This window comes from Perognathus longimembris, chromosome 3 (assembly GCF_023159225.1).
Source record: "Perognathus longimembris pacificus isolate PPM17 chromosome 3, ASM2315922v1, whole genome shotgun sequence".
Classification (NCBI taxonomy): Eukaryota; Metazoa; Chordata; class Mammalia; order Rodentia; family Heteromyidae; genus Perognathus; species Perognathus longimembris.
Window position 1 is genome coordinate 85,852,561 of NC_063163.1, and position 23,525 is coordinate 85,876,085.

General features: G+C 55.8%; 1 protein-coding gene across 1 annotated transcript in view; it reads right to left on the reverse strand.

The window, feature by feature from the left end:
* Cux2 (cut like homeobox 2) overlaps nucleotides 1-23,525 on the reverse strand; it is a 91,092-nt gene that overhangs the window by 53,675 nt on the left and 13,892 nt on the right. The window contains exons 5-9 of the mRNA XM_048340712.1: nucleotides 22,010-22,127; nucleotides 20,465-20,537; nucleotides 20,317-20,387; nucleotides 19,676-19,778; nucleotides 19,263-19,486 (exon numbers count right to left, since the gene is read on the reverse strand). Of these exons, the coding sequence (XP_048196669.1) occupies nucleotides 19,263-19,486; nucleotides 19,676-19,778; nucleotides 20,317-20,387; nucleotides 20,465-20,537; nucleotides 22,010-22,127 (589 nt within the window). The remainder of the gene's footprint in view (nucleotides 1-19,262; nucleotides 19,487-19,675; nucleotides 19,779-20,316; nucleotides 20,388-20,464; nucleotides 20,538-22,009; nucleotides 22,128-23,525) is intronic.

Consider the following 23,525-nt stretch of genomic DNA (forward strand, 5'->3'; position numbering starts at 1 on the left):
GGGATGGATGTCACCAGCCTGACCCCCTGCCCCCTCAAGGCCCCGTCAAGGATCGATTCTCTCCACGGCCTTGCCTGTGAGGACAGAGACAGGCAGCCTGGGCGTGTCCTGGACAAGGTGCCTGGGGTGACAATGTCAAGCTGGCCAGCTGCTTGCTCACTCACCACGGGGGCCCTGGAGTGCTATACCACATGTCCTCCAGGGGGCGCCAGATCTCCTTGAATGCTCTGGACACAGTCCAGCCACGGGGCGCCGAAGACTCACCAGCTCCCAGTCACCTTCAGCGGGACACACCCACAGAGCACAACTAGGTCGCAAACGAACGCACGTGAGGAATGCCACAACCCCCACACTCCAGCTGCGCTGCTGCCTGGCGGAGACTGCACAGATCCACAGGAGACGCTGTGCCAGGCCTTCCCAGGGGTGCTCCCTGGTTTCCTCCAGCAGAGGGACTTGGTGCTTGGGCCAGCTCTGTGTCTGGGCAGAGGAGCACATGTGCCAGGACCGCCAGACACAGCCTGGCATGGTCCTCGTAGCCATGCAAGAGCCCAGCTGAGTCCTTCCTGTGGGCTCATGTACCAGCCAGTCACTGTCCCTCTATCCATCCACCCATCTATCCACCTGTCATCCATCCATCCATCCACCCATCCACCCACCCACCCATCATCCATCCATCCATCCATCTACCCATCCACCCATCATCCACCCATCATCCATCCATCCACCAATCATCCACCAATCATCCACCCACACATCCATCCATCCATCTACCCATCATCCACCCGTCATCCTCTCATCCACCCATCATCCACCCATCCACCTATCATCCACCCATCCATTCATCCATGCATCATCCATCTAATTATCACCTACCCACCTTCCATTGCCATCTGTCTTATCCACTATTCACCATTAATTAAGTCATTCATCCACTGGTTCACCATCCATCCATCTATCCATCATCTACCAACCCATCCATCCATCCATCCACCTTCCATCAACATTCATCTACCCCCTACCCATCTATTGATCGATCCATCCATTCATTGATTCACCATCACCTACCCTTCATCCATCCAACATCCATCTACCACCCATCCATCACCCATCCACAAAACCCTGCATGTTTTCTTCCTTGAGATGAAGTGCCCAGGCCCCCAAACCATCTGAATCTGACTTCTGGATCCCCACTGCTTGCTGTGTGACCTTGAGCAGACCATTTATGTGCCAAGCAGGCCTAATTATTACAACTGGCCATGGATCTGATTATTACTAGAAAACTCTATCCCTGCCTTGCCTTCTGGCTGCTCCCATCTTCCCCTCTGGTGCCCTGCAGACCAGCACTTGAGGATCCATAGGGGCCTTGCCTAGGGGCCACCATCCTGTGTGACCACACTGGCAACCCTTGCCTTTCAGAGCCAATTTCTACAGGATTCATTTGTCTAACCCCAAAGTTGAAGCTGCTCTCCCTTCCCCACCCCCAGTGAGGGACGTTCAAAAAACAAGCCTTGGTGCGCATCCAGGCGGAGGAGGCTGAGCTGTCAACTGACCCACCTTCGCCATCCGCGTGCTTAATGAATTGTGGGTCTCCACCACCCCACCGATGGCTGGAGTTTACAGCTGTTCCCCTGCCAAGGACGCTGGAGCTAATGGCTCCAAGAAGACAGATCAACTGGGGAGCGTCAAGATGATGGATGAACTCAGCCAGGGCCTGGCCGCCGGCCGCGTCCAAGGGACGCTTCATTTATCCACACCCACGATTACCTGTGGCCACTCTTCAGGTATGATTTAGTGCGGAACACGTTCACAGTGCGGTCTGTTTGGACGAATGAATGACTTCAGGTGGCGCCAGCCCTCCTCTGGCTCTGGCTGAGCTCCGGGGCCCCAGGATGGCAGGATGGGGGCCCCTCCCCGGCTAGGTCCTGCCTGCTCCCAGCTGGCGGCACCCGCAGAGGTATTCGGCATTTCAGACACTGATTTTTTTTTTTTTTTTAAATCTTGGAGCCTATCAGAAAAATTTCTGTATCAGCCTTTTCCACTGCACATTTTTTTGTTTGGTGTCAGTATTGGGATTTGAACTTAGGGCCTCACGCTCTTGCTTAGCTTTTCTGCTCAAGGCTGGCACTTTACCACTCGAGCCACAGCTCCGCTTCCAGCTTTCTAGGGGATTCATTAGAGATTAAGAGTCTCACACACTTTCCTGCCTGAGCTGGCTTTGAACCGTGATCCACCCACCCCTGGCCATTGCACCTTTTTTAACCGACACCTCCTTGCTCCCCCCTCCCCCCTCCCGGTGCCTTTACTGTCCCCCCAGCCCCAAAGATGAGTCACACCTCACCAGAGAGGAGCCAACCAACCTGCCAGCCTCCACCTTCCCGCCAGATTCCAGAGCTTTCTCCTGCCAACCACATCTTTCATCCAGCTGTAGCTACCGCCAGGAAACGACAAAGAGAGGGAGATTTAATAACAAGAAATAAGAGTAAGGATGCAAAGAGTTTAATTTTTTTTTGTATCGCATTTAATTGCAATCAACAGTAGACATCTGAGTCAATGACAGGCTCAGCAAAATTCCTGCCGAGAAAACAGAATCTTTGTCTAAAAATAATCAGACATTCTCTGCACCACTGTTTGTTACAACGGTAATCGATGTGGCAGGCTTTGAATTCCATCAATTTATAGATCTGTGCAGGCCTGCCCCGCGATGGGGACCCCCCCACCCCCGTCACCCCCGCTACCCCCTCCCCCACTCCCGGCTTCGGCAGTGTCGGGGGCCTGGAGTGTGATTAAGATAAGCCTTGATTTCTTTCATACATTCCTTATCAGAGGTTCATTCTCCAGCACAGAGATATTCGCAACAGTTAAAAAAAAAAATCTGCAGCTTCTCCGACGCCAAATTTGAGGGTATTGATCAATAAATCAAATCAGGCCAATCAATCGCCCAATCAGGAGAGTCTAGCCGGTGCATTATTACCGGCGCCTTGAAGCCCCAGCTTTCTGTGGGTTTCATCAAAAAACACAGGCACCTTGGCCTCCTGCCAGCCGCTGGCTGGTGTAATAGACTCGGCAGCGGAGAGAGGGGCCGCCTGCCCAGCGGAAGAGCAATAAATTTCTCATCAAACAGCCGACGGAGAAACAAGATGAACATCTGTTTTGTTGCAATGCAACTCCCGTGTTCTTTAGAAGGGGGCAAACCGGCTCTGACAGACCACCCCAAAGGCAGCTTTCCACCCCGGACCGCCCCACCGTGGTCCTCTGGAATATTCTGCCCATTATTCCCATCCGGTAATTTGAGGAGACTTTTTTTTTTTTTTTAATTTTTTGCATTCTTGTCTCCGCAGCTGCCTGAATGCTGCAAAGACCATTCTGGCACAGTCGATAATAAATGCCATCCTGGGACCCCGCGCTATGAAGGCGATTTTATGATCCTTATTATGTGGCGATGTAACTTCATTAAAAGCTGTTTATTCCTTGTAAGCATTTTAAGTACTTCCCCTCACCCATAAAGAAGGAGCCGGGAGGCTGTCGCTGCTCAAGGGTTCTGGGGTGTATTTCTTCCCCTGCTGACTCAGGGGACCCCACTCACCAGGCCTGCACCCCTGGAGGAGAGGTAGGCGGGGGGCTCAGCTAGGGCAGCCCGGTGAGGACACAGGTCCCCCAGACCCACAGCCCCTGGCCACCCCTGTCCAACCAGATCCTCACAGGTCCTTTGTTCTGGATCCCAATGCCAGTGACCATAGAATGTTCTAGAAGAAGACATCTGGGTAGATGCCAGCCCAAGCCCAAATGACAGTCCCCAGGCAGTTGTTTCTCAGGGCCCCCGCTTTGGAGAGGTGCTGCGGTGCGCGCGCGTGTGTGTCGCTGCACCCTCTGCACCGTGATAACATAGTTACCACCCCATTTTCCAGAGTAGGAAACAGAGGCCCAAAGCAGTAGAGCCAGCGTTCCCAGGGACACGGCCATGCTTCAGAGCTCATGGCATGCCGGGGCCCCTTCTCCTTGCACCTGGGGTGCCGTCAGCGGGAATTTAAGGTTTGCTGAACAAGCAAAGTGGGTGAGACACCCCCCCGCCAAGACCACATGGCCCAAAGCAAGGATTCCTGTGGGCCTCCTCGCCCCGTCCGACCTGAGCCTCTTCCCGATCCCACTGGAGTCTGAGCCCCACCCCTGATCTAAACATCAGGAGGAAGTGGAGCACCCATGACTCACACCTGTAATCCCAGCAGCCCAGGAGGCTGAGATCTGAGGATCATGGTTCAAAACCAGCCCAGGCAGGAAAGTCCCTGAGACTTTTTTTTTTTTTTTTGCCAGCCCTGGGGCTTGAACTCAGGGCCTGAGCACTGTCCCTGGCTTCTTTGTTTTTTTTTCTCAAGGCTAGCACTCTGCCACTTGAATCACAGCGCCACTTCCGGCTTTTTCTATATATGTGGTGCTGGGGAATTGAACCCAGGGCTTCATGTATACGAGGCAAGCACTCTACCACTCGGCCACATTCCCAGCCCCTGAGACTCTTATCTTCAATGAACCACCATAAAATCCGGAAGTGGCACTGTGGCTCAAGTTGCAGAGGGCTAGCATTGAGCAAAAAACCTCAGGGACACCATCCAGGCCCTGAGTTCAAGCTCCAGGATTGGCACAGAAAATAAACTATAAATAAATGTTGGAAGGAGGAAAGGGACAGAAGGGACAGTGGAGGGGACCAGGGTCTGCCTTCCTGGGGCCCAGGAAGCTGTGATGACCTCAGAGGCTGCCGAGGGCCAGCCTAGCCACCCACCCAGCACTGAGTCCCACGCTGCCGCCGCCCCAGACACAGCCCCGACGCAGGAGATTCCCCATGCACCCCAGCCATGAGGCGCTGCCAAGATTTCAGTCTAAGATTTATTGCCCTGCTGCTCTCAGATAGAGGGAGACAGGGGCATGCAGCAGGGCTGGGGGGCTGCCGCAGGTGGGGCACCCTGAAACACAGCAGCCCTGGATGTCTCCCTCCAGGCACTGAGCCTGGCAGAAGGACCCAGGACGACGTCTCGTGACCTGCTGGGTGCTGGGCTCAAGTCTCCTCCTTGGATGTAAGTTTCGATTTGCAAGCAACAACAGTAACATACAAAAGGAAAGGAATAGCTCTAATTTATTGATTGCTTCCCATAAGCAGAGCACTTCAGACTGAGTGATTCTTTGACTTAAAAAAATTTTTTTTGAAATTGATTTTAAACTGGTAACATACAAAACATTAAAAAGCTGGAGCAATGACCCTCGGAGACAGTTTTTACCTTAGACTACAGGTGAGAGAACTGAGGCTGAGACAGGTAGGCATGGGGTGGGGGGTGTCAAGGGGCAGGCTGGTTGGCCCAAACCCAGTACAGCCACAGTCGCAGGCCTCCCATGGCCAGTCAAGACCCTCCTCTCTGGGGACCGGCACTTCATGAGACTCTTATCTATAATGAACCACCAAAACGCCAGAAGTAGAGTTGTGGCTCAAGGGGTAGAGCACCACCAGCCTCAAGCAGCAAAGCTACAGGCAGAGATTAAGCCCTGAGTTCAAGTCCTCGTGTTGGTGAGTGTATAGGCACACACACACACACACACACACACACACACACACACACCACTTCCCCTTAGCCACCACTGCCTGGGATGACACCCAGGACGCACAGGCCAAGTTCAGCAGCTCAGCCCCTCTCAGGCCACTCAAGCTTGAATTCCCTACGTGGTCCAGCCCAGGCTCGACTTCAAAAGACTCACACACAAAAACCCCCAAAACAAAAGCCTTGCAATCGGCAGTGGAAAGACATTGTCCCAAGCAGGCACTTTAATTGATGTCCCCAATGATTCCGAAATGTAGATAAAAGAAAACTCACTTTATTAACAGGCTTTCATGCCAATTAGTAAGTACAATTTATTGTCAGGTAGTCAGAGCCTGCTTTCTGCAAATGTTACAAGTGTGTGTGTGGGGAAAAAAAAATCCCCCCAAACTTTTGTTCCAAATCCAACACAACATGAGCTGCGTGATCCGGCGGCCCTGTGGTCCGGCGGGTGCCAGGCCCGGTGTGACAGGGGACGTCCCTGACAAGGCGGCGGATGGCAGCGTACACAAGGTGGGGGGAGCCCTTCAATGTTTAATATTCAATAAATGTGTCAATTTTACATACAGAGGCAAATGGGGCTGTATTGAGGAATTGGTAAATTTCCTCCGAGAAAAGTAAGTGCATTTTTAGCCTTCGAGGAGTCCCTGATGAATAGAAATGGAATGTGATTTGTGATAAAACTCAGCTGCTCTATAAAAGACGTTAAATAAATGTTGCCGTTTCACCGGGGATATACAAAATTGATTGCATTATAGACTGAATCTAAGATGCTACAGCCCCGACGGCCCTCATCAGCTTTTTTGGGGGGGTTGGGGCTAGGAGGGGGGTGGAGCAGCTGTTAGCAGGTTTAGGCTGCCGGCTCCTTCTCTTCTTCCTGCTGGGGCAGAACTTTTTGGAAATGCAACCCCATGCCCCCATGCTGATTTATGACCATGTTTGCGCCCCCTCCCAAATGACAGTTCCTCCTCCCTCAGCATGCGGACTCTGGGGGAGGCCGCCATTGTCCTGGGGTGGAGGAGATGCAGGTGGCCGGCTGAGGTTTGTGGGTTCAGGGGTCAGAGCTTTCCTTGTCTCATCAGCAGGGGGCGTCCCAGGCTGGCGCCGGAGTCCTGCTTTTCTCTCGGTCCAGCTAGAAGAGATTTGTGAGCCTCAGTTTCCCTCTCCTGCAAAATGGGTACAATTTCCCTCCCCAGGATATTTGGAGGGGGAAATCAAAACCCATCCTGGGAAGTTCGAGCATGGGCTCCAACACTCAAACACACCCCGTGCCTCTCCATGTCCTCTGCTCGCCTGGCCGGGTCACCCGGATGCCTGAGTGCCTCCCTGAGGCACTCCCGGCACTCCCGGCCCTCCAGAATTCCTACCATCCCCTTCCCCGTGGGCAGCGACGGATGCCGGCCCTTCCCTGCTTCAGATGTCCCAAGACGCCCAGGGATTCTGAGCCAGGCATCCCAGGCCCAGCCTGGCCACAAAGGCCTCCACCCACCAGCCCAGCCACCTCTGCCACACCCTACCTCACCCAGTCACACCTGCATGGTGGTGAGCTTGAACTCAGGGCCTCGGGCTTTCACGCTCATGATTGGTGTGCTACCACTTGAACCACACTTCCAGGTTGACTTTTTGCTGGTTAACTGGAGAGGAAGTCTCTCAGACTTTCTGCCTACGCTGGCTTCAAATGGTGATCCTCGAGGCTTCAGCCTCCCGTGTGGCTGGGGTTACAGGCGCCTGCCACAGGCGCCTGGCTTGTGATAGCCACGCCGGAAGCTGCAGGAGCAACTTGTGACTGTGGAACAGCGATCCGCCTCTAACCCGGAACCATTCTGTTCTCTGAAAGCCGACCCGGCTCGCCGCTGCCCTCCTGCCCCGTGCCCTGGCAAATGCTACCAGTCCTGGAAGATCAGCCATCGCACACAGTCGAGAAAGGCCCTGGTTATTTGCGTTGATCTGGCTTCTCGGGAAGCAGGGGTGTCCAGGTGCGGGTGGGCAGAGTGGAGAGAGGCGGGTGGGTGATGAGGTCGGAGTTGCTCCCCTGTGGGGACCACAGGAAGACAAGCGGGCAGCCGGGTGGGCCAGGGGTAAACACCACACGGCATCACCGGTGATGTGGCCCAGCAGGGGTGCCCCGCTAGTGGGAGGCAGTGTCCCCCCCAACCCCGCTGATTTTTTAAATAAACCTAAATTCCAATAATTGTTTAATGTTTGTTTTTATTTAGTTCTGGTTCAGGTATTCTGTGTTGCTCTGACAGAAATTGATATCTGACTCCTGGTGAGGTTTATTAAAATACAGACACGCAGGGGTTCCCTGGTCTCACATATGCACACATACACACACACAGAAACACACACACACTATGCATGCACGCACACCTGCGCGCGTGCATCTGCCACCCTCACGCCCCTCTGCGGGCTGGAGGAAGGATGGAGGGAGGGCCTGGCTGCTCTGCTCCTAGCTCTGGCAGTGACCAGGGCGCCCCACTCAGCACAAGGCCAAGCTCTAGACTCTGAACCCCGATCTTCTCTTGGGTTATTGCTCAGGGCCTTCTATGTTTCCAGAGGATCTGAAGGTCAGACTTGGTAAAGTCAAGCCAGACGAAGATGGAGCTCACACTTGCCATCCACATTCGGCATCCTGGGATACTGTGCCCCGCCCCCGACCCCAAGTGGAGTCAGCCAGTGTCACCTGCCAGGTGGGTGCTGGGGGCTCAGTACCGGGGCTTACACCCGGCCTCTCGCTGGCTGCAGGACCTGCACAGGTGTTCAGGCTCTGGAGCCAGGGTTCAGGATTCGAATTCACACTCATTCTAGGACACCTGGGTGGGGGGCTGCAGTCTTTCACCGCCATGGGGTTCCCCCATTCTTGAAGAATTCCTCTCACCCATCCTCAGCTAGTCCCTGCCCAGGGGGAGGCTGGGGGCCAGGGTACACTTGGGTTTCCGGCAGGACCCCCCGGTGGGCCCCTGTCTTCCTGCGGGGCCCGTGGGTCACCGTCACACAAGCCCCCCGGGAGGCTCCCGGCGCCCCGTTGTGTAATTGCCCGGTAATTGTGCCCGCACCCGCAGCGTGTGCTCAGGGTCTATTATCAGCTAATGAGTAAATAATATTCTGTTCTAAATCCAAAAGTGCTATTAGAGACCAGAGGGGGACTAATGGGCGTTTTAAGACCCTTTTAATCACATCCTAACGTGACGCAAAGCAGGCTGCGGGGGCCACGTGCCAGGCGCCCCACAACACCACTGTTCCCCATCCTTAGAATGGCCCCGGCCCCTGGCCCCCAGGCCCCCTGCTGGCCTCAGTAGCTCAGTGGCCTTGACTAGTGGCTAGTTTTCAGGGGTGATAATTTTCTGGGGTGCTGAAAGGGATTCTTGGGTCTCAGATTTCCAAGTCCAGTGTTTCCTGGCAGGCTCCCAGGGACAGGACTGCCGAGGCTCAGGTTGGCCTTGAACTTGGGGAGACACCGCTCAAGCCAGGACTGGGGTGAAGCCGGGTGCGGTGGTCCCAGTATGGGGGCTCGGATACGGACCTCAACCTGAGAGATGGGTAAGGTGCTCCTGCCACTCTACATCAAACCTTCTAGAAGAGTCTGTGCCCTGGCCCCCACTTCCATGTGATCCCATAAGCCGTGAGTTAGCAAGGCCACTTCCCTATGGCTGTCCATCTTGTCACGATCCAAGTTCTTTTCCTTTACACAGTGCCCAAGTCTTCTCCATGAGCCACGTTCTTATCACATCAGCAACAGCAACTGCTAATGCGGCCCACCCGACTCGGTGGGCCGGAGCTGCCAGCTCCTGCGCTGTGGAGACGCCGAAGCCATCGTGCTTGTTGGCACAGCCACTGTGCAGGGATATGTGACTGCAGGGGGCCGGGGGGGGGGGAGAGCAAGAGCGCCCGTACTCCCTCCACAGCTCTGTGCCTGAGCGCTGCCTTTGCTGGCAGCAGGGCTGGGGCAGCCACTGCTGGGCCACCAAGCTGGCATAGCTGGGCACACAGGAGCCAGCAAGTGTGACAATGCCACACGAAGGCGGCACCTATTATGGGCTGTTCCCAAGTGGCTGCACTGAAACCTCAGGCCAGCCCGGGCTCCAGACGGCTGGCACCATGTCCTCGTTGAGAGACCCTGGGGCTGGATTTAACCTCTCTGCGCCTCAGTTTCTTCCTCTGAAAAATGGGGTAAAGCAGAGCCTTCGTAAGAGGGGTGTCAGGGGATTTAGAAGAGGCAGGCGCAGAACAAAGAACCCCAGAGCCCAGCACGGCACACATCCCTGGACCACAAGGCGAGCCAGGACTCTGTCCCAGTGCTCTCCCAACGCAAGAGGACCACTGAGGGCCCGCCCCAGGCCAGGAGCAGGGGCCCAAGTCACACCACCAGTGGGACCTTCATCTGGGAAGGGAGGGCCCCTGTAGGCAGCAACTGTGAGGTGCCCACACACGCACAACCAAGTGGAGCCGGCGCCCATCCGCCCATAAACACTCCCCGGCTCCTGGGAGCCCCAAGTCCCAGGCCCACGTCGGCCGTCCCGACTCAGCTGGAGGGAGGCGCTGTGCTGGCACGCAAGGCTAGGGCCCTCAGCCCCTTCAAAGCCCACAGAAACATCCCCATGAGCACCAGGCCAGACGAAAACACTGCTAGCAGAAAATACTATTGGGCCTCTCCTAGCCGGCCTCACCTGCCCAGCCTCACACACATCCAAACTCACAATCTGAAGTTTAGGCAAGTTGCTTCCCTACCATCTCCCTAATACAGAGTCAAACGTTCTTGAGTCTCGCCGGGTGCCAGCAGCTCACACCTGCGATCTGCGTTCCTCTGGAGGATGAGATCTGAGGATCGCAGATCAAAGCCGGGCTGGGCAGGAAAGTCTGTGAGACCTTTATATGTAACTAACCACCAAAAAGAAAAACGCTGGGAGTGGAGCTGTGGCTCAAGTGGTAGAGTGCCAGCCTTGCACACAAACAGCCAAGTGAGAGTGTGAGGCCCGGGGGTCACGTGTGAGCACACAGGCACACGGGAGCTCCGGAGTCCGGAGCTCGCAGCCTGGGGGAGGCGGAACGCCCGGCTGCTCGCTCACATGTGCGCCGCTTCTAGAATCCATCTTTGTAAACGCTACATTTTAAAATGGCCCAGCCCAGATGTTCTCCAATCTGGCCCAGCCGCCGACGCTGGCAAGTGTCTGGAGCACCCAGGCGCCGAGGCAGCCGGCTCCCGGTGGGCGGGGCTCACCTTCCTGGGGCAACGCAGGGCCCCCTCAGCCAGCGGGGGAAATCCTGGGCTCCTTTCTGAAGCCACACTATGCGCTGACAGTCACTGTGCAGATCAGAAACCCAGTCACAGATGGACAGACTCTCCCAGACGTTTCCAGAGCTGGATCCCAAACCACAAAGGCAGTCAGTCCCTGGACTTTCTGGTTTTCCTAGCAGGAAGTCATTACGGACACTCAGTATTCTGAGCTCCCCAGTCTTGTGTTCTCCTGATGCATTTCTAGGAAGATTGTCCCGCGTCCCCTCTTCTCCCATGCTGGATGCCAGCCTTGCTGTTTTTCTTCTGAACTGTGCCGATAGCTCTTCTACAGTCAGGCCGGCCCTCTGAACAGCTCGCCAGGAATTTCTTCTCTGGCTTCTGTCTTCTGCGGGACTCGTTTGCCTGACGGATACGGGGGCAACCCCAGGCTGAAGGACGGAGGCATCTTATTATCTGGTGCTGGCCCATCACTTCACTTAATGTCTCCCCAAATAGCAGGTGGATTTTCCTCTTCACATGCGTCTCTCAGAATAGCATGGCTATTGAAACCATTTTCCCAACTCCCTCTCATCAACCAACAAAGAGACAACAAACATGCAGTGCCCAGGCAACCCTGCCTCCTCCAGTGCCTGTGCAGACATTACTGGTGGATCGCCTATGCCCAGCAAGCCCATCCATGGGCCAGTTCTTAGCCATCCTCCATGCCATGCTCAGACACCAGCCGTAACCTTGAGCCTGGTCTTTTAACATGTCTTCCTTCCTCTCTTCCATCCAGCCTGCACACACACCCAGAGTGGTTTTCTTTTAAAGCTTTAATCTTTTAAACATATAATAGGTCTCAGCACACACACACACAACAACAACAACAACAACCTCTCAACCCTCCAGGGGTTTCCCATGGCCTTCAGCTCAAGGCCTGGCCTCCCTCAGGGGAGGGACTCTGGAGTCTGGTTAAAGGCTGTGCCCCTTGCGCCAGGTACACAGGTGCTGCAGGCTTGCAGCTCACTGCCCCCGAGGTGGCCGGGGACCACAGTGCGGCGGTGCCAGGGCAGGCAAGGTGCAGCCTGGTTTGGAAGCCATTGGGATCCTGGGTGCTCTGGTTACCTCAGACCCAGGAATGGGGCTGAGCACGCAGCACGTGACTTCAGCCCTCAGGAGTGGCCTGGCGAGGGTGTGACCTGTGAGCCCTCTCCTCCGGTCCAGGTCGAGTTCTGGGGTCTCAGGGGCCCCAGATTTGGGCCCTGGCAGGAAGGACCCAGGGAAGCTTTTCCTGTGTTCAGGCCAATGCATCAGAGTGGCTGTCCAAGAAAGAGGGAGGGAGGGAGGCTCAGAAAAGCCCGGCTTCCAGACATAGATGGAGTCACTATGATGGCAGAAATGAATTCTAGAAAATTGAACCTTCGGGAAAGCCTGGAAAAACGCAGAAGTGGAGGAGCCTGGGAGGTGGGGCAGGCCAGCGTGGGGACTGGAGGTCTCTGAGCACCGAGACTGCTGCTCCCAGCCAGGGGCCAGCTGGGGGCATGGGACGAGCACTTCTGGGCTCCTGCCAGGTGTCTTGGGGACAGGGGTGAGGCCAGGAAGAGAAGGAGAGGGAAAAGAGAAGACTAATTAATGCTATTAATTACCTCTCACGCTCAGCCTACGCTTCTGCCCCAGGATTAAAGAAAGACTCGTTGGGAACAACTATGAAGGGCTTAAGTTCTCTGTGTTCCTGCTTCACGGAGCAGGCGGTGGAGTGAAAAAAAAAAAATCCTTTCTCTGGCGGGAGGGGGGGAGGGGAACAGCAAGAACAGAATCTTCTGTTGCCATCGCCAGAGCCCAGAGCAGCACTAGGACCGGGCCCAGAGCAAGGAGAAGGAAGGCTCGCTTGGGACTGTTGCGAACTTGTCCTTTTCCTTTTCTTTTTTAAAGCTGTTTCAGGCAGGGATGTGTTCCAAACGCATAATCTAATGTGCTATGAAAGTCACTCACTAATGTGATTACACTTTCCTATCATATTAGAGAAAATGAATACTAATTCAATACCAAACGCTAACTCAGTAGAACCGCAAGTGCTGAGGGGGAAAGCACTGGCTGGTGGAACTTTCTGGAGCGTGTGGTGCAGTTCCTAGGACCTAGTACACTGGATGTGGTGGAGGCCAGCATGGGCCCCAGGGTCACACAGCCCCACCATGCCAGGACCGCCATGCTCCGAGCTTTGCAAATCACAAGGAAATCAAACCCACTGGGGTTTTAAATGAAGCCTGGCATCGATGGCGTGGGCAGATGGAGGACAGGCTGCTTCTAAATGTGAGTCAGGGTTGGGGATAGCTTCGGAAGGAAAAGAGGGAGGGAGGGGGGAGGGGGAGGGAAGGAAGGAGGGAGGCCCAGGACATTTGCTGAGTACATGAGAACCACAGGCCCTGTTCTAAAGTCTCTCTCGCCATCGGTTTTCTCCACTCTCAAGACCAGCTCCTTGCACCCATTTGACAAAGAAGGAAAACTGAGGCTCATAGAGGTGAAGTGACTCCCCCAAGTCACCTAGCCGCAGAGAAGCAGAGCTAGGGTACCAACCAGGCCAGCTGTGTGGCCCCAGGTGTGGCTTCTTGGTCACTTGCTTTAACTGGCACTAGGCAACAAGTGGGCCCAGGGACCAGGCATGGGGGGGTACTTATCTCATGCGTACCCCCAGGCAGCCCTGGGGGATCTGTTCTTCTGTTTGGTTTTATTTTGTGTCTGTACTTGGCTTGACCTCAGGGCCTGCAGGCTGTTTAGTTTTGTTTTTGTTTTTGTTTTTGTTTTTATTGAAAGCTAGCACTTTACCACTTGAGCCACAGCTCCACTTTTGGCTTTTTACTGGTTAATTGGAGATAAGAGTCTCCAATTATGGGTATGTCTGACTTGGAACCATGATCTCAGACCTCAGCCTCTCCAGTAGCTAGGATTACAGGCGTGTGCCCCACAGTGCTCAGTTTCTCACAGTGTAGTGTGCAAACTGAGTTCTTCACTCAGCGACACACAGCAGGCCCCACCCTATGCACGATGGTACACACCACCTCGCTTTACACCAGCCCCCAAACCAAGGTCTCTATTCCCAAGAGGATGCCCCCACGCCTTCCATCCCTCCCTCCTCCGGCCCAAGTATCCCCGGCATCCTCCCACAGGACCCTGGTGTCCTGCTGTGTCCCTCCTCCCAGACGACGCCCGTTTTATCAGAAGGCTCGCCTCACGTCAGCCAGCATGTCCCGAGTTACGGCGCGGGGCTCACCTTCATAAATAACAGTGTGCAATTTCCTCGTCTGGGACATGGATAAATTATTCTTTGGCGTCAAGGTTATGATGATCAAGAAGGCTGCCTGGCCTTCCTGGAGGCCCGCGACAACAGGCCCAGAGGCTCTGGTTACAACGTGGTGGCGCCGGCTGCCCCAGGCTGCCCAGGGTCAGGTGGCAGGAGATCCGCCAACTCCATTCAAAGGCTGTGATTCCCAGGAGCGCAACTGACGGGGCCTGCGCAGTGCTGACTTCCTGTCCCCTCTGGTGGCAGCCCTCTGTCCCCCCACCCCCCCGCCAGTCACCCCACGTGGTCACTGCGTGGAGCACGGTCCTGGAAGATCGTACATCCCAGGACCTTGGAACAGGGCCTGATTTGGAGATGGGGGTCCCTATGGGGGTCATCAGGGTGCCTCTTACCCCTTATAACAAGGGAACACTCTGGACAGAGGGGGCCCAGCACGGCATCAGGGGGCCATGGAGGCTCAAGGCGAGTCCCTGTCCCACAGTGAGGTCCACGTGAGCCAGCCTGTGCCCTGGCAGTGTGCCGCAGCCCCTCTGCCCCCAGCATGCGCCCCTGGAGAGTGGGGGCCCTCGGGAGTCTCAGCTGTCTCACCCCTCCCTCCTTCTCCCTCTTGAGAACACATCCAGCAGTGCAGCCCAGGTTGACCTGGAACTCAGCTTCCTCCCGCCTCAGCCTCCCACCCCACAGACGGGATTACAGGTGAACAAATTAATGAGAGCCAGAAGACAAAATTTCACTTTGTCACCCTTCCCCCTTGCCCCTCCACCCATTCCCTGACAACCCCCCACACACTGGGATTTGAACTCGGGGCTTTTTGCTTGCTAGGCAGGTGCTCTACCACTTGAGCCACTTCCCCTGCCTATTTTGCTTCAGTGTCTTTTCAGATGGAGTCTCTAGACCGTGATCCTCCTGTTCACTCTTCCCCGCTCCTCCCTTGTAGCTGGGATCACCAGCATGGCTGCTACACCCACCATCTTTCAGGGCTCTACCCACCCCACCTTGCCTCCGTTTCCCCATTTGCAAGGCCCACTTGTGAGGCCCTACTGCGGCTCTATCTTCAGCTCAGTGCCTTCTCCTCTGCAGTTCAGGAAGCATGGCCGGCCTGCCCTGCCTAGGACAGCCTGTCCCCGTCTTCATGGGCCAGCTGCCTCCTCCTTTCCTCCCCTGCCACGCGCCACGTGCCACCGAGTGACCTGTCAAGGCTCGGCGCTCCGCCGCCGCTAGCTGTGTGGATTTGTGGGCTGACAGCACATGGGCTTTGCCTTAGCAGCAGGCCTGGCGGGCGCAGGCAGGGGGAGCAGGTGGGTGGGGTGGGCGGGGCCCACAGACGGACTGCATTTAGTTTGGTCTGTATGCTGTATATGTTTTAATTTGCCTTTAAAAATGAGTGGTTTGGCATACAAATCCAGGCGCCAGCCTCTCCGGGAGAATGAGAAGCAGGAGCCATTTTGGTCTCGGGGCGGCGGGGGGGGGGGTGGTTTGGATGGAGTCAGGGGGTACTGCTCCTCGTGAGGACACACTCCATGGTCCCCCCACCAAGCTCAGGCCCCACACCGGCAGGGCTGAGCTCTCAGGTGACCTCAGGTGACCTCGAGCTGTCCATCAAAACTGATGGACATAATTCAGGAGCATGTTCCCCCCACCCCCAGGCCACCACCGCCACAGTGCAAAGATGGGGATGGGCCAACATCCAGGGAACAATAAAGCGGTGGCAGAGAGCCGGGGCCACAAGAACTACTTATTCATTCATTTGTTTACTGATTGCCAGTACTGGGACTTGAACTCAGGGCCTAGGCACTCATGCTTATTTGCTCAAGGCTGGTACTGAGCCCCTTGAACCCTGAGACCCTTCTGGCCTTTTGCTGATTCACTGAAGGTCAAGAGTCTCTCAGATTTGTCCGCCTGGGCCGGCTTGGAGCTGTGGCTCTCGGATCTTGGCCTCTTGAGCAGCTAGGATAGCCGGCGTGAGCACCCACTGGTGCCCGGGCCCTCATAACCATTTGGAAATGGCAGTAAGACAAGCTCTGGCCCGGCTGACGATGGCCCCGGCCGGCTTTCTACCTTCCCTACTGCCTGGCGGGCAGAAGGGCAGATCTCTGCCCGCAGAGCAGAGCCGGAGACTCCAGACTCCCTGGCCATGGGCACCGGGACGGGGCGACAGGGAGACACCCCGAACCCGGCCCTCAGGGCCCGCTACGCCCAGCCCTGTGCGCATAGAGCAGGCGCTCAATGCTCGCTGCCCTCCCAGATCCAGATGCGAGCGCGAATTCTCCATGGGTGCTGTAGATCACTTTGAGGTATATATCGTATTAGCAGAAAGAACTGAATTATATTGCATTCATGATGCAATTAAACACTTCACTAGGAATCAATGTAAAACTGATGAGGCCTGAAAGTAGTGCATATGGCTTAGAACATTATAAAACATTACCTTCACTCAAATCCTTTTCAGTAGCAATTTAAATCTTCTTACAGTTACGGCTGTCAATGGCAAACCCTCTCCTGATTCATAACGGCGCGGGGGAACGAATGCATTTTTTTCTCTTTTTTTAAAAAAAAATTTATTCAACTACTAAATTACCCATGAAACCGGAATAGCTGACAGGAATAATCTGAATTATTATTAGCTCGGCAAGGATTCTGCATTAGCCAATTTAAAACCCCGGGTCTCAGGCAGAAACCCGTTAGTACAGCCAGAATGTTAAGTAACGGCAATGCCTCTTCATTTTATTGCTGCCTTACACGGAAAGGTCAAGAGATAAAAATTACATATGACTCCAGACAACGAAGCCTGTTTATCTTGTTGTTTTTTTTCTCCCTCTGAAAACGGTCAGTTGTAAACTTTTGACAAATGTTGGAGATACAATTACACAAATTCAAAGGCTTCGGGAATCAGCAGGTTGGGTGGGGCATTGGCTTTAAATGACTAAACCAGGCGCAGGGGGCTCATACCTGTCATCCTAGCTACTCGGGAGGCTGAGATCTGAGGATGGCAGTTCGAAGTCAGCCTGGGCAGAAACATCTGTGACACTCTTTAATTAATCACACACAAAAAAAGCCAGAAGTGGAGCTGTGGTTCAAGTGGTAGAGTGATAGCCTTGAGCAAAAGAAGCTCTGAATTCAAGCTCCAGGACTGGCACAAAAATAAATAAATAAATGGCTCAAAACAGAACACAAACCACCCAACAGGGCCCCCTCATCATTGGGGTCGCGGTGTTTACATTCTCAACCCCCTCTGCCAGTGCTTGGGCAGCTGTGGAAGTATCTAGAAGCTGAAGGAGGAGAAGGAAGTCACACAAGTGGCACTGGGCCCCACCAAGAGTCATGTGGTCCCAGCTCTCTGCCTCCTGCTGCTGGGGGTGGGGGTGGGGGAAGAAGCAGAACAGAAGCTTCTAGAAACACCACCCCCTTGCCTTCCTGTCCACGCCCCCTGCCCAAGGGGAAAAGCAAAGCAAGATAAAGGACCAAGCACCAACTTTGTTTCCCAGACCCACTGGTGGCTGCACAGACAGTAAAATGCACTCCCCCTGCTTTGCCTGGCCTCTGCAGGCTGGTGCGCCTTCTGTAGCAGGCTGAACCTCCCAAGTTCAAGGCGTGATTTTGGTTTTTTACATGTTTGTGGAGGAAGGGTTTTTTTTTTAAGCCACAAAGTTAATATATGCTTGTTCTAAAAAGTGCAAGCCATGGCTGGGAGCTAGTGGCTCATGCCTGTGATCCCAGCTACTGGGGAGGCTGAGGACTGCAGTTGGAAGCCGGCCTGGGTAGCAAAATCCATGAGACTCTTACCTCCAACCAACCACCAAAAAGCCGGAAGTGGAGCTATGGCTCAAGTGGTAGAGAACTAGCCTTTAGCACAAAACCTCAGGGACAGCACCCAGGCCCTGAGTTCAAGCCCCAGGATTGGCACACTTGAAGGAAGGGAGGAAGGAAGGGAGGAGGAGGGAGGAGAGAGGGAGGGAGGGAGGATGCACAAGTCTACAGTCCTGCCTTGACACTTTGCTCTCAACTATGAAGGGAGAATTAAGCACCTACTACATGCTAGGATCCCAGGGGTGCAGCAGTGACCTAAACCACTGGAACCCACCAGGGCAAAGCCCACCCCGCTTTCCCAGTGTGTCCGGATGCTTTGGCAGAATTTCCCATACAAATAAGGGCTTTGTCTATGCTTTGCCCTGGCCTCAGGTAACCAAAAGACGACATTGCCCCGTGAGTGCAGAATACATCCCCAGACCTGGATACAACTTCTCCTTGGCCATATGCTACCTTGCCAGAAGCACGGCTCAAGTTCTAAGTGTGGCACATTCACCGGTGCTAAAAACAGATGCCAGGCACCCCCTGGGGCCCTCAGAGTATGAGAATGCCGGGGGAGCAACTCCTAGGGGGACATAACCCCCCCAGGGCTGGGCATGATGGTGGGCACCTGCCATCTCAGCCACGTGGGAGGCAGAGGGAAGAGGGTGGTGGTTGGAGCTCCTTAGGCCCAAATGGGAGACCAGTCCCAGTAAGCAGGGGCCCACACCAGCACCTGCCTTGCCTCACATGAACCGCGCGCCACGCAGACCTCTTCTCACGGGCAGTGGCCCAGCCTTGGGGAATCATGGTGACAACAGAACAGACTAACGTGGGTCCCATGGCGCTCTGCTCGGGAGGCAGCGAGTGAACCTGAGGTGACCAGGGCCAGGCAGGAGACAGGGACTGCAGGGCACTGCCTGGGTGGACACGCGGCATGGGACGCCACCACACACACCACCCACGGCACGCTGTGGCTCTGGTGAGGGCCGCTGTCCGTGTGACTGACGTGGGTGTGGAGAGGCGTGGGTTTGGAGAGGGCGGACATGTCAGGACAGGGGGCCTGGTGATGCCTTGGACACTCATGACGTGGAATCCTGGACTGCAGGATCTGCAACCTGCATGCAGCCCCAGGGCTGTGGGGGACACAGGGCGCGTGGGATTCTCAGGACAGCTGGGCTCAAGCCCCGGGGCTGATGGTCGCACAGGACAGGGTCTTTCCGGGGAAGGGACAGCCCCCGACTGACATGGGCACCCCGGCTCCTGCCAGCCTCCACTGCCCCGACGGCCACCCTCACCCACGCTGGCTTGCGACTGGCCTGCCGTGGAGCAGAGTGGGGCGCAGCATCATTCATTGGCTCAGTCATTCATGGATCCATTCACTCACACAGCCGCTCGCTCGTCCACTCGCTACTGCTCCTTCCTTCACTCCTCCAGCCAGGCCCCGGGCCCGCAGGAACTTCAGGAAGACGAAGCTCCAGGTGGACTCGTGGTGTATGGTGCTTCTAGACAGGCAGAGGGAGGGGTGTCGGCGCCAAGCGGGTGCAGTGCACTTGCAGTGCAAGGCCAAGGAGCTGGAAGGTGTGTGGACCATGCACCGGGGGCCGAGCACTGGGGGGACGGTGGGGGTCGTCTCATTGTGAGAAGATGGAGAAGGCTGGGGTGGGGGCTCGGAACACAGAGGCTCGGGGCACCCACAGGCCCCAGGGGCGGGTGGGCATCTGGAGTCCCAAAATGCCGACAGGCCAAGCCTCCCGCGGAGGCGATGAGGCAGTCAGTCAACAAGCATTCCTGAAGCACCAGCTGCACCCAGGCTTGGCCTTCGGGGACCCCGCTCCGACAGGTGCAGCCAGTGGATCTGCGCAGGCTTCTCAGAGGCAGTGGCCAGGCTTCCCAGAGTCCACTGGGGCCCAGAGACCACACGGAGGCCACGGACGGCCCCCCAATGGGATGCTCAGTGGCTGCTCACAAGAAGAGAAGCCCTGGGGAGTGCTGGTAGAGAGGGAAACTGAGGCAGCCCACACCAGGTGGCTTAGCAAGTGTGCACATAAGTACAGCAAGCCCTGGAGGCTGAAGCTTCCAGAAGCAGCAGCGAGCTCCGAGGCGAGAGGAGGCATTGTCTCTTTAAGTGAGTGCAACACTGTGTCATCCTTTCTCTTCCTATTTGGGGTTTTATTAGCACGGCGGCACAATGTTTATACGAGTGGGTATTACATTTGCCAGAACAATTACAGTATGACAAATGGCACATCAATGTAATCCATCAACCTTGCCGAGACAGGAATCCTTTACTGGGCACCGCCATTAATTCTGCGCTCCCGTCTCTGGGGTCCCGGGCCCTGGTAACCATGACAACATGGATGACGCCTGGTGTGGGTACTACGGCTTGAGGGGGGGAGGGCATTTCTGGGGCTCTCTGGAATTTAACCTCCGACACTTACCTTGGTGCAATTGGAGCAAGAAATCAAGAGTTTGGGCAGGAACCAGGCAGCGCCCGCCTTCATTAGGCTACCTGGGAAAAGGCAGGGTGCAGGGAGGAGTTCAGGCTGTCTTTCCGTCACTGGATGGAGGCCGCAGAGCCAGAGGCACCTGCAGGCAGGGCTGCATCAAGTCTCAGGGGAGGCATGATCTCTTCAGAAAGCTCCAGAGATTGTGAAGAAAACTAGGCAACGGGAAAAGGGGGTGTGATGCGCCAAGGGCCCTCTATCTTCTGATTGGACTGCCCCAAGTGACGGATGTGCCCCAGGCGTGGCCTCCCTGCTGGGCCCACAGATCCCCCTCAGCGCCCTGGGCGCGTCACAGTCAGCCGAGGCCGCCCTCATCCGCCACCAAGGCAGGCCTGGCTACCAATTCACCAGGAGATCCGGGGCGCCTTGATTTATCCCAACTGACAAATTACCAGCCGGGAGCGGCTTTATAAAATATGAAACGGCTGCTGTCAGTTTTTCTAGCCCTTCTGCAGAGTTTGCTGTTAATAAAAGGAACAAATAACTGCTTCTATGCACAGTCCCCAAAGTGCAGCGACAAGGCCTGCTTCCTTTCCCTCCCTCCCTCCCTCCCTCCCTCCCTCCCTCCCTCCCTTCCTCCCTCCCTCCCTCCCTCCCTCTGCCTCCCTCCCTCCCTGCCTCCCTCCCTCCCTCCCTCCCTCCCTCCCTCCCTTCCTCCTTTCCTCCCTTCCTCCCTTCCTTCCTTCCTTCCTTCCCTGCCTGACAAATAAATCTGGCCATGGTCCATGGATACAGACAGAGCAAGCTCACCTTTATTAAGCCATTACCAGAATCATTTTATTTCCATTTATAATGTTCAATACACGGTCTGCAGACTCTTCTAATACAGTAATTAGACGGCACACTAGATAGATGGATTGAATCCAGACAATATTTTAGACCATTGTACCTCACTCTACAGCACTCGCACGGCTGCTGAGACGCCAGGATGTGTGTGCGTGTGTACACACATCCATTTTCTTCGGCAGTGCGTGCCTCACCTCTCCTCATTGCTGTTATTTCAGAACAGTACAGAAATTCATGGGGACCCCGGCAGGCATCACCCCACTCTTGGGGTCACTGGGATCCACGTGTACTGGGGGTGAGACCGTGTGTGTGTGTGTGTGTGTGTGTGTGTGTGTGTGTGTGTGTGTGTACTGAGGTTTGAATTGCTCTACCACTTGAGCCACACCCCCACTTCCGGCTTTTTGCTGGTTCAACTGAGGGAAGAATCTCAGATTTATCTGCGCGCTGCCTTTGAACTGTGATCCTCAGATCTCAGCCTCCTAGGTATCTGGGATTACAGGCGGGAGCCACTGTGCCAGGACCGTGACATCCATCTAGGTCACGAGACTTGCGCTTCCGGCTTTAAGCCAGCCCCAAACTGGGTTTAAAATGAAATTGCCGTAGGATGCACATTTCTACAAGCGAGGGGTTCTCCATGCCGGGCCCCTGCCCGCCCCCATTTGCTAGGGGGAGCTGTAACTCAGCAGGAAAGGGGATGTCCAATGCGGAGCACGGCACTGAGGTGGAGGCGAGGCTGGTCCCCATGCCGTCCCCAGCGCAGCCCAGAGGGGGAGGACAGCTACTCTGCACAGAACAGACACCAAGGGAGAGAGGAAGAACTGGAAGTGCCCCCCACACACACCCTGGACACGGGGGCCGGGTCCACCGTCACCCCACTGTCAGACCTCCTGGCCACGAATATGGACCAAGGTCCCACAGCGAGTTCAGAACAGAGCTGGGACTTGAACCCATCTGTCTGCCTGTGGCCAAAGTAATCACCCATGACACATGGGCAGTCTCAGGGAAGGTGGAATTGCTCCTCTTTGACATGACCTCAGGGAGGGAGAGAGGGAGGGAAGGAGGGAAGGAGAGAGGGAGGGAGGGACAGTGGCCTCTGCTCACCCACCTCACAGGGCGAGGAAGGGCGCCACAGCCCAGGGCGGAACCGGAGCCCCGCTGCCTCAGCTGGGGAGAAACAGCATGGCAGCCCCACTGTCCCCACACGCGGCCCCTTGCGGCCCACCCCAGGCCGGGAGGCAGGAAACGCCCCACACCCCCTTCTCCTCCCACGCAGTGGAGCCATGCCTGAACACAGTCAGCCACACCTCACTTTGCCATCTTCCAGAAGGAAGGTCAGGCCGGGCACCGGTGCTCACGCCTGTCATCCCAGCTACTGAGGAGGCTGAGACCTGAGGACCACAGTTCAAAGCTGGCCTGGTCAGAGAAGTCTGAGACACTCTTGTTGCCAATGAACCACCAAAAAGCCAAAGTGGAGCAGTGGCTCAAGGAGTAAAGCACCAGCCTTGAGTGAAAAAGCTCAAGGACAGCACCCAGGTCTTGAGTTCAAGCCCCAGGACTGGTGCACACACATGCGCGTGAACACCGAAGCTATGATCTCCAGCTATGATCTCTGAGCCCTGGGGGCTCAGAGAGGAAGGCCCCTTGTTCCTCCTCCTCCTCCTCCTCCTCCTCATGGGGGAGGGGGGAAGGTGGGGGACAGTGAGGTCACCCTGAGTGTTTCTCCTCTCCCCTGGCAGGCGGCAGGAAGGTGACAGAGCCCTTGTGCAGGCGACCCTCCGAGCGACCAGGGCTGTGGGGAGGACTCGGGCTCAGAGAGGCTGAGCGTTCTGACGGTGGGTGCACAGCACGTTGGCCGCGTATGCACCATGGCTCTCAGGGGCAGTGAGGGCAGGCAGCGGCCCCTCCACACACCCCCCCCCCCACGAATTCCCAGCACCCCAGGGCTGGATGGGAACAGTGACACCCTGTCAAACAGGCATCTGATAGATGCAAATCGCTCTTAATTTGAATTTAATTATCAATGAAGTGAGCGACTCCATCAGGAGCTGGAAGATACATCTGTGCGCAGGCCAGGCAGGCATCTGGTGGCCCCCACACTGAGCCCTGCCCGGCGGCCGGCTGGGGGGGGGGGGCGCCGGGTCCTCATAGCTGCTTCTCCCACCTCTGCAGCTCGAGCTACAGCTCTGTCTACACAGCCCACTCACATGGACCCTTGTCACAGGACCAGAAAGGTTAAGACACTTGCCTGAGGCTGAACAGTATGGCTGCACCCCAACGGGCTGAATGACCAGGAGTCACTGCGCATTGGAACAGCATCTGTGGCAAGGCCGGGGCTCAGAAGACGCTGCTGAGCAAAT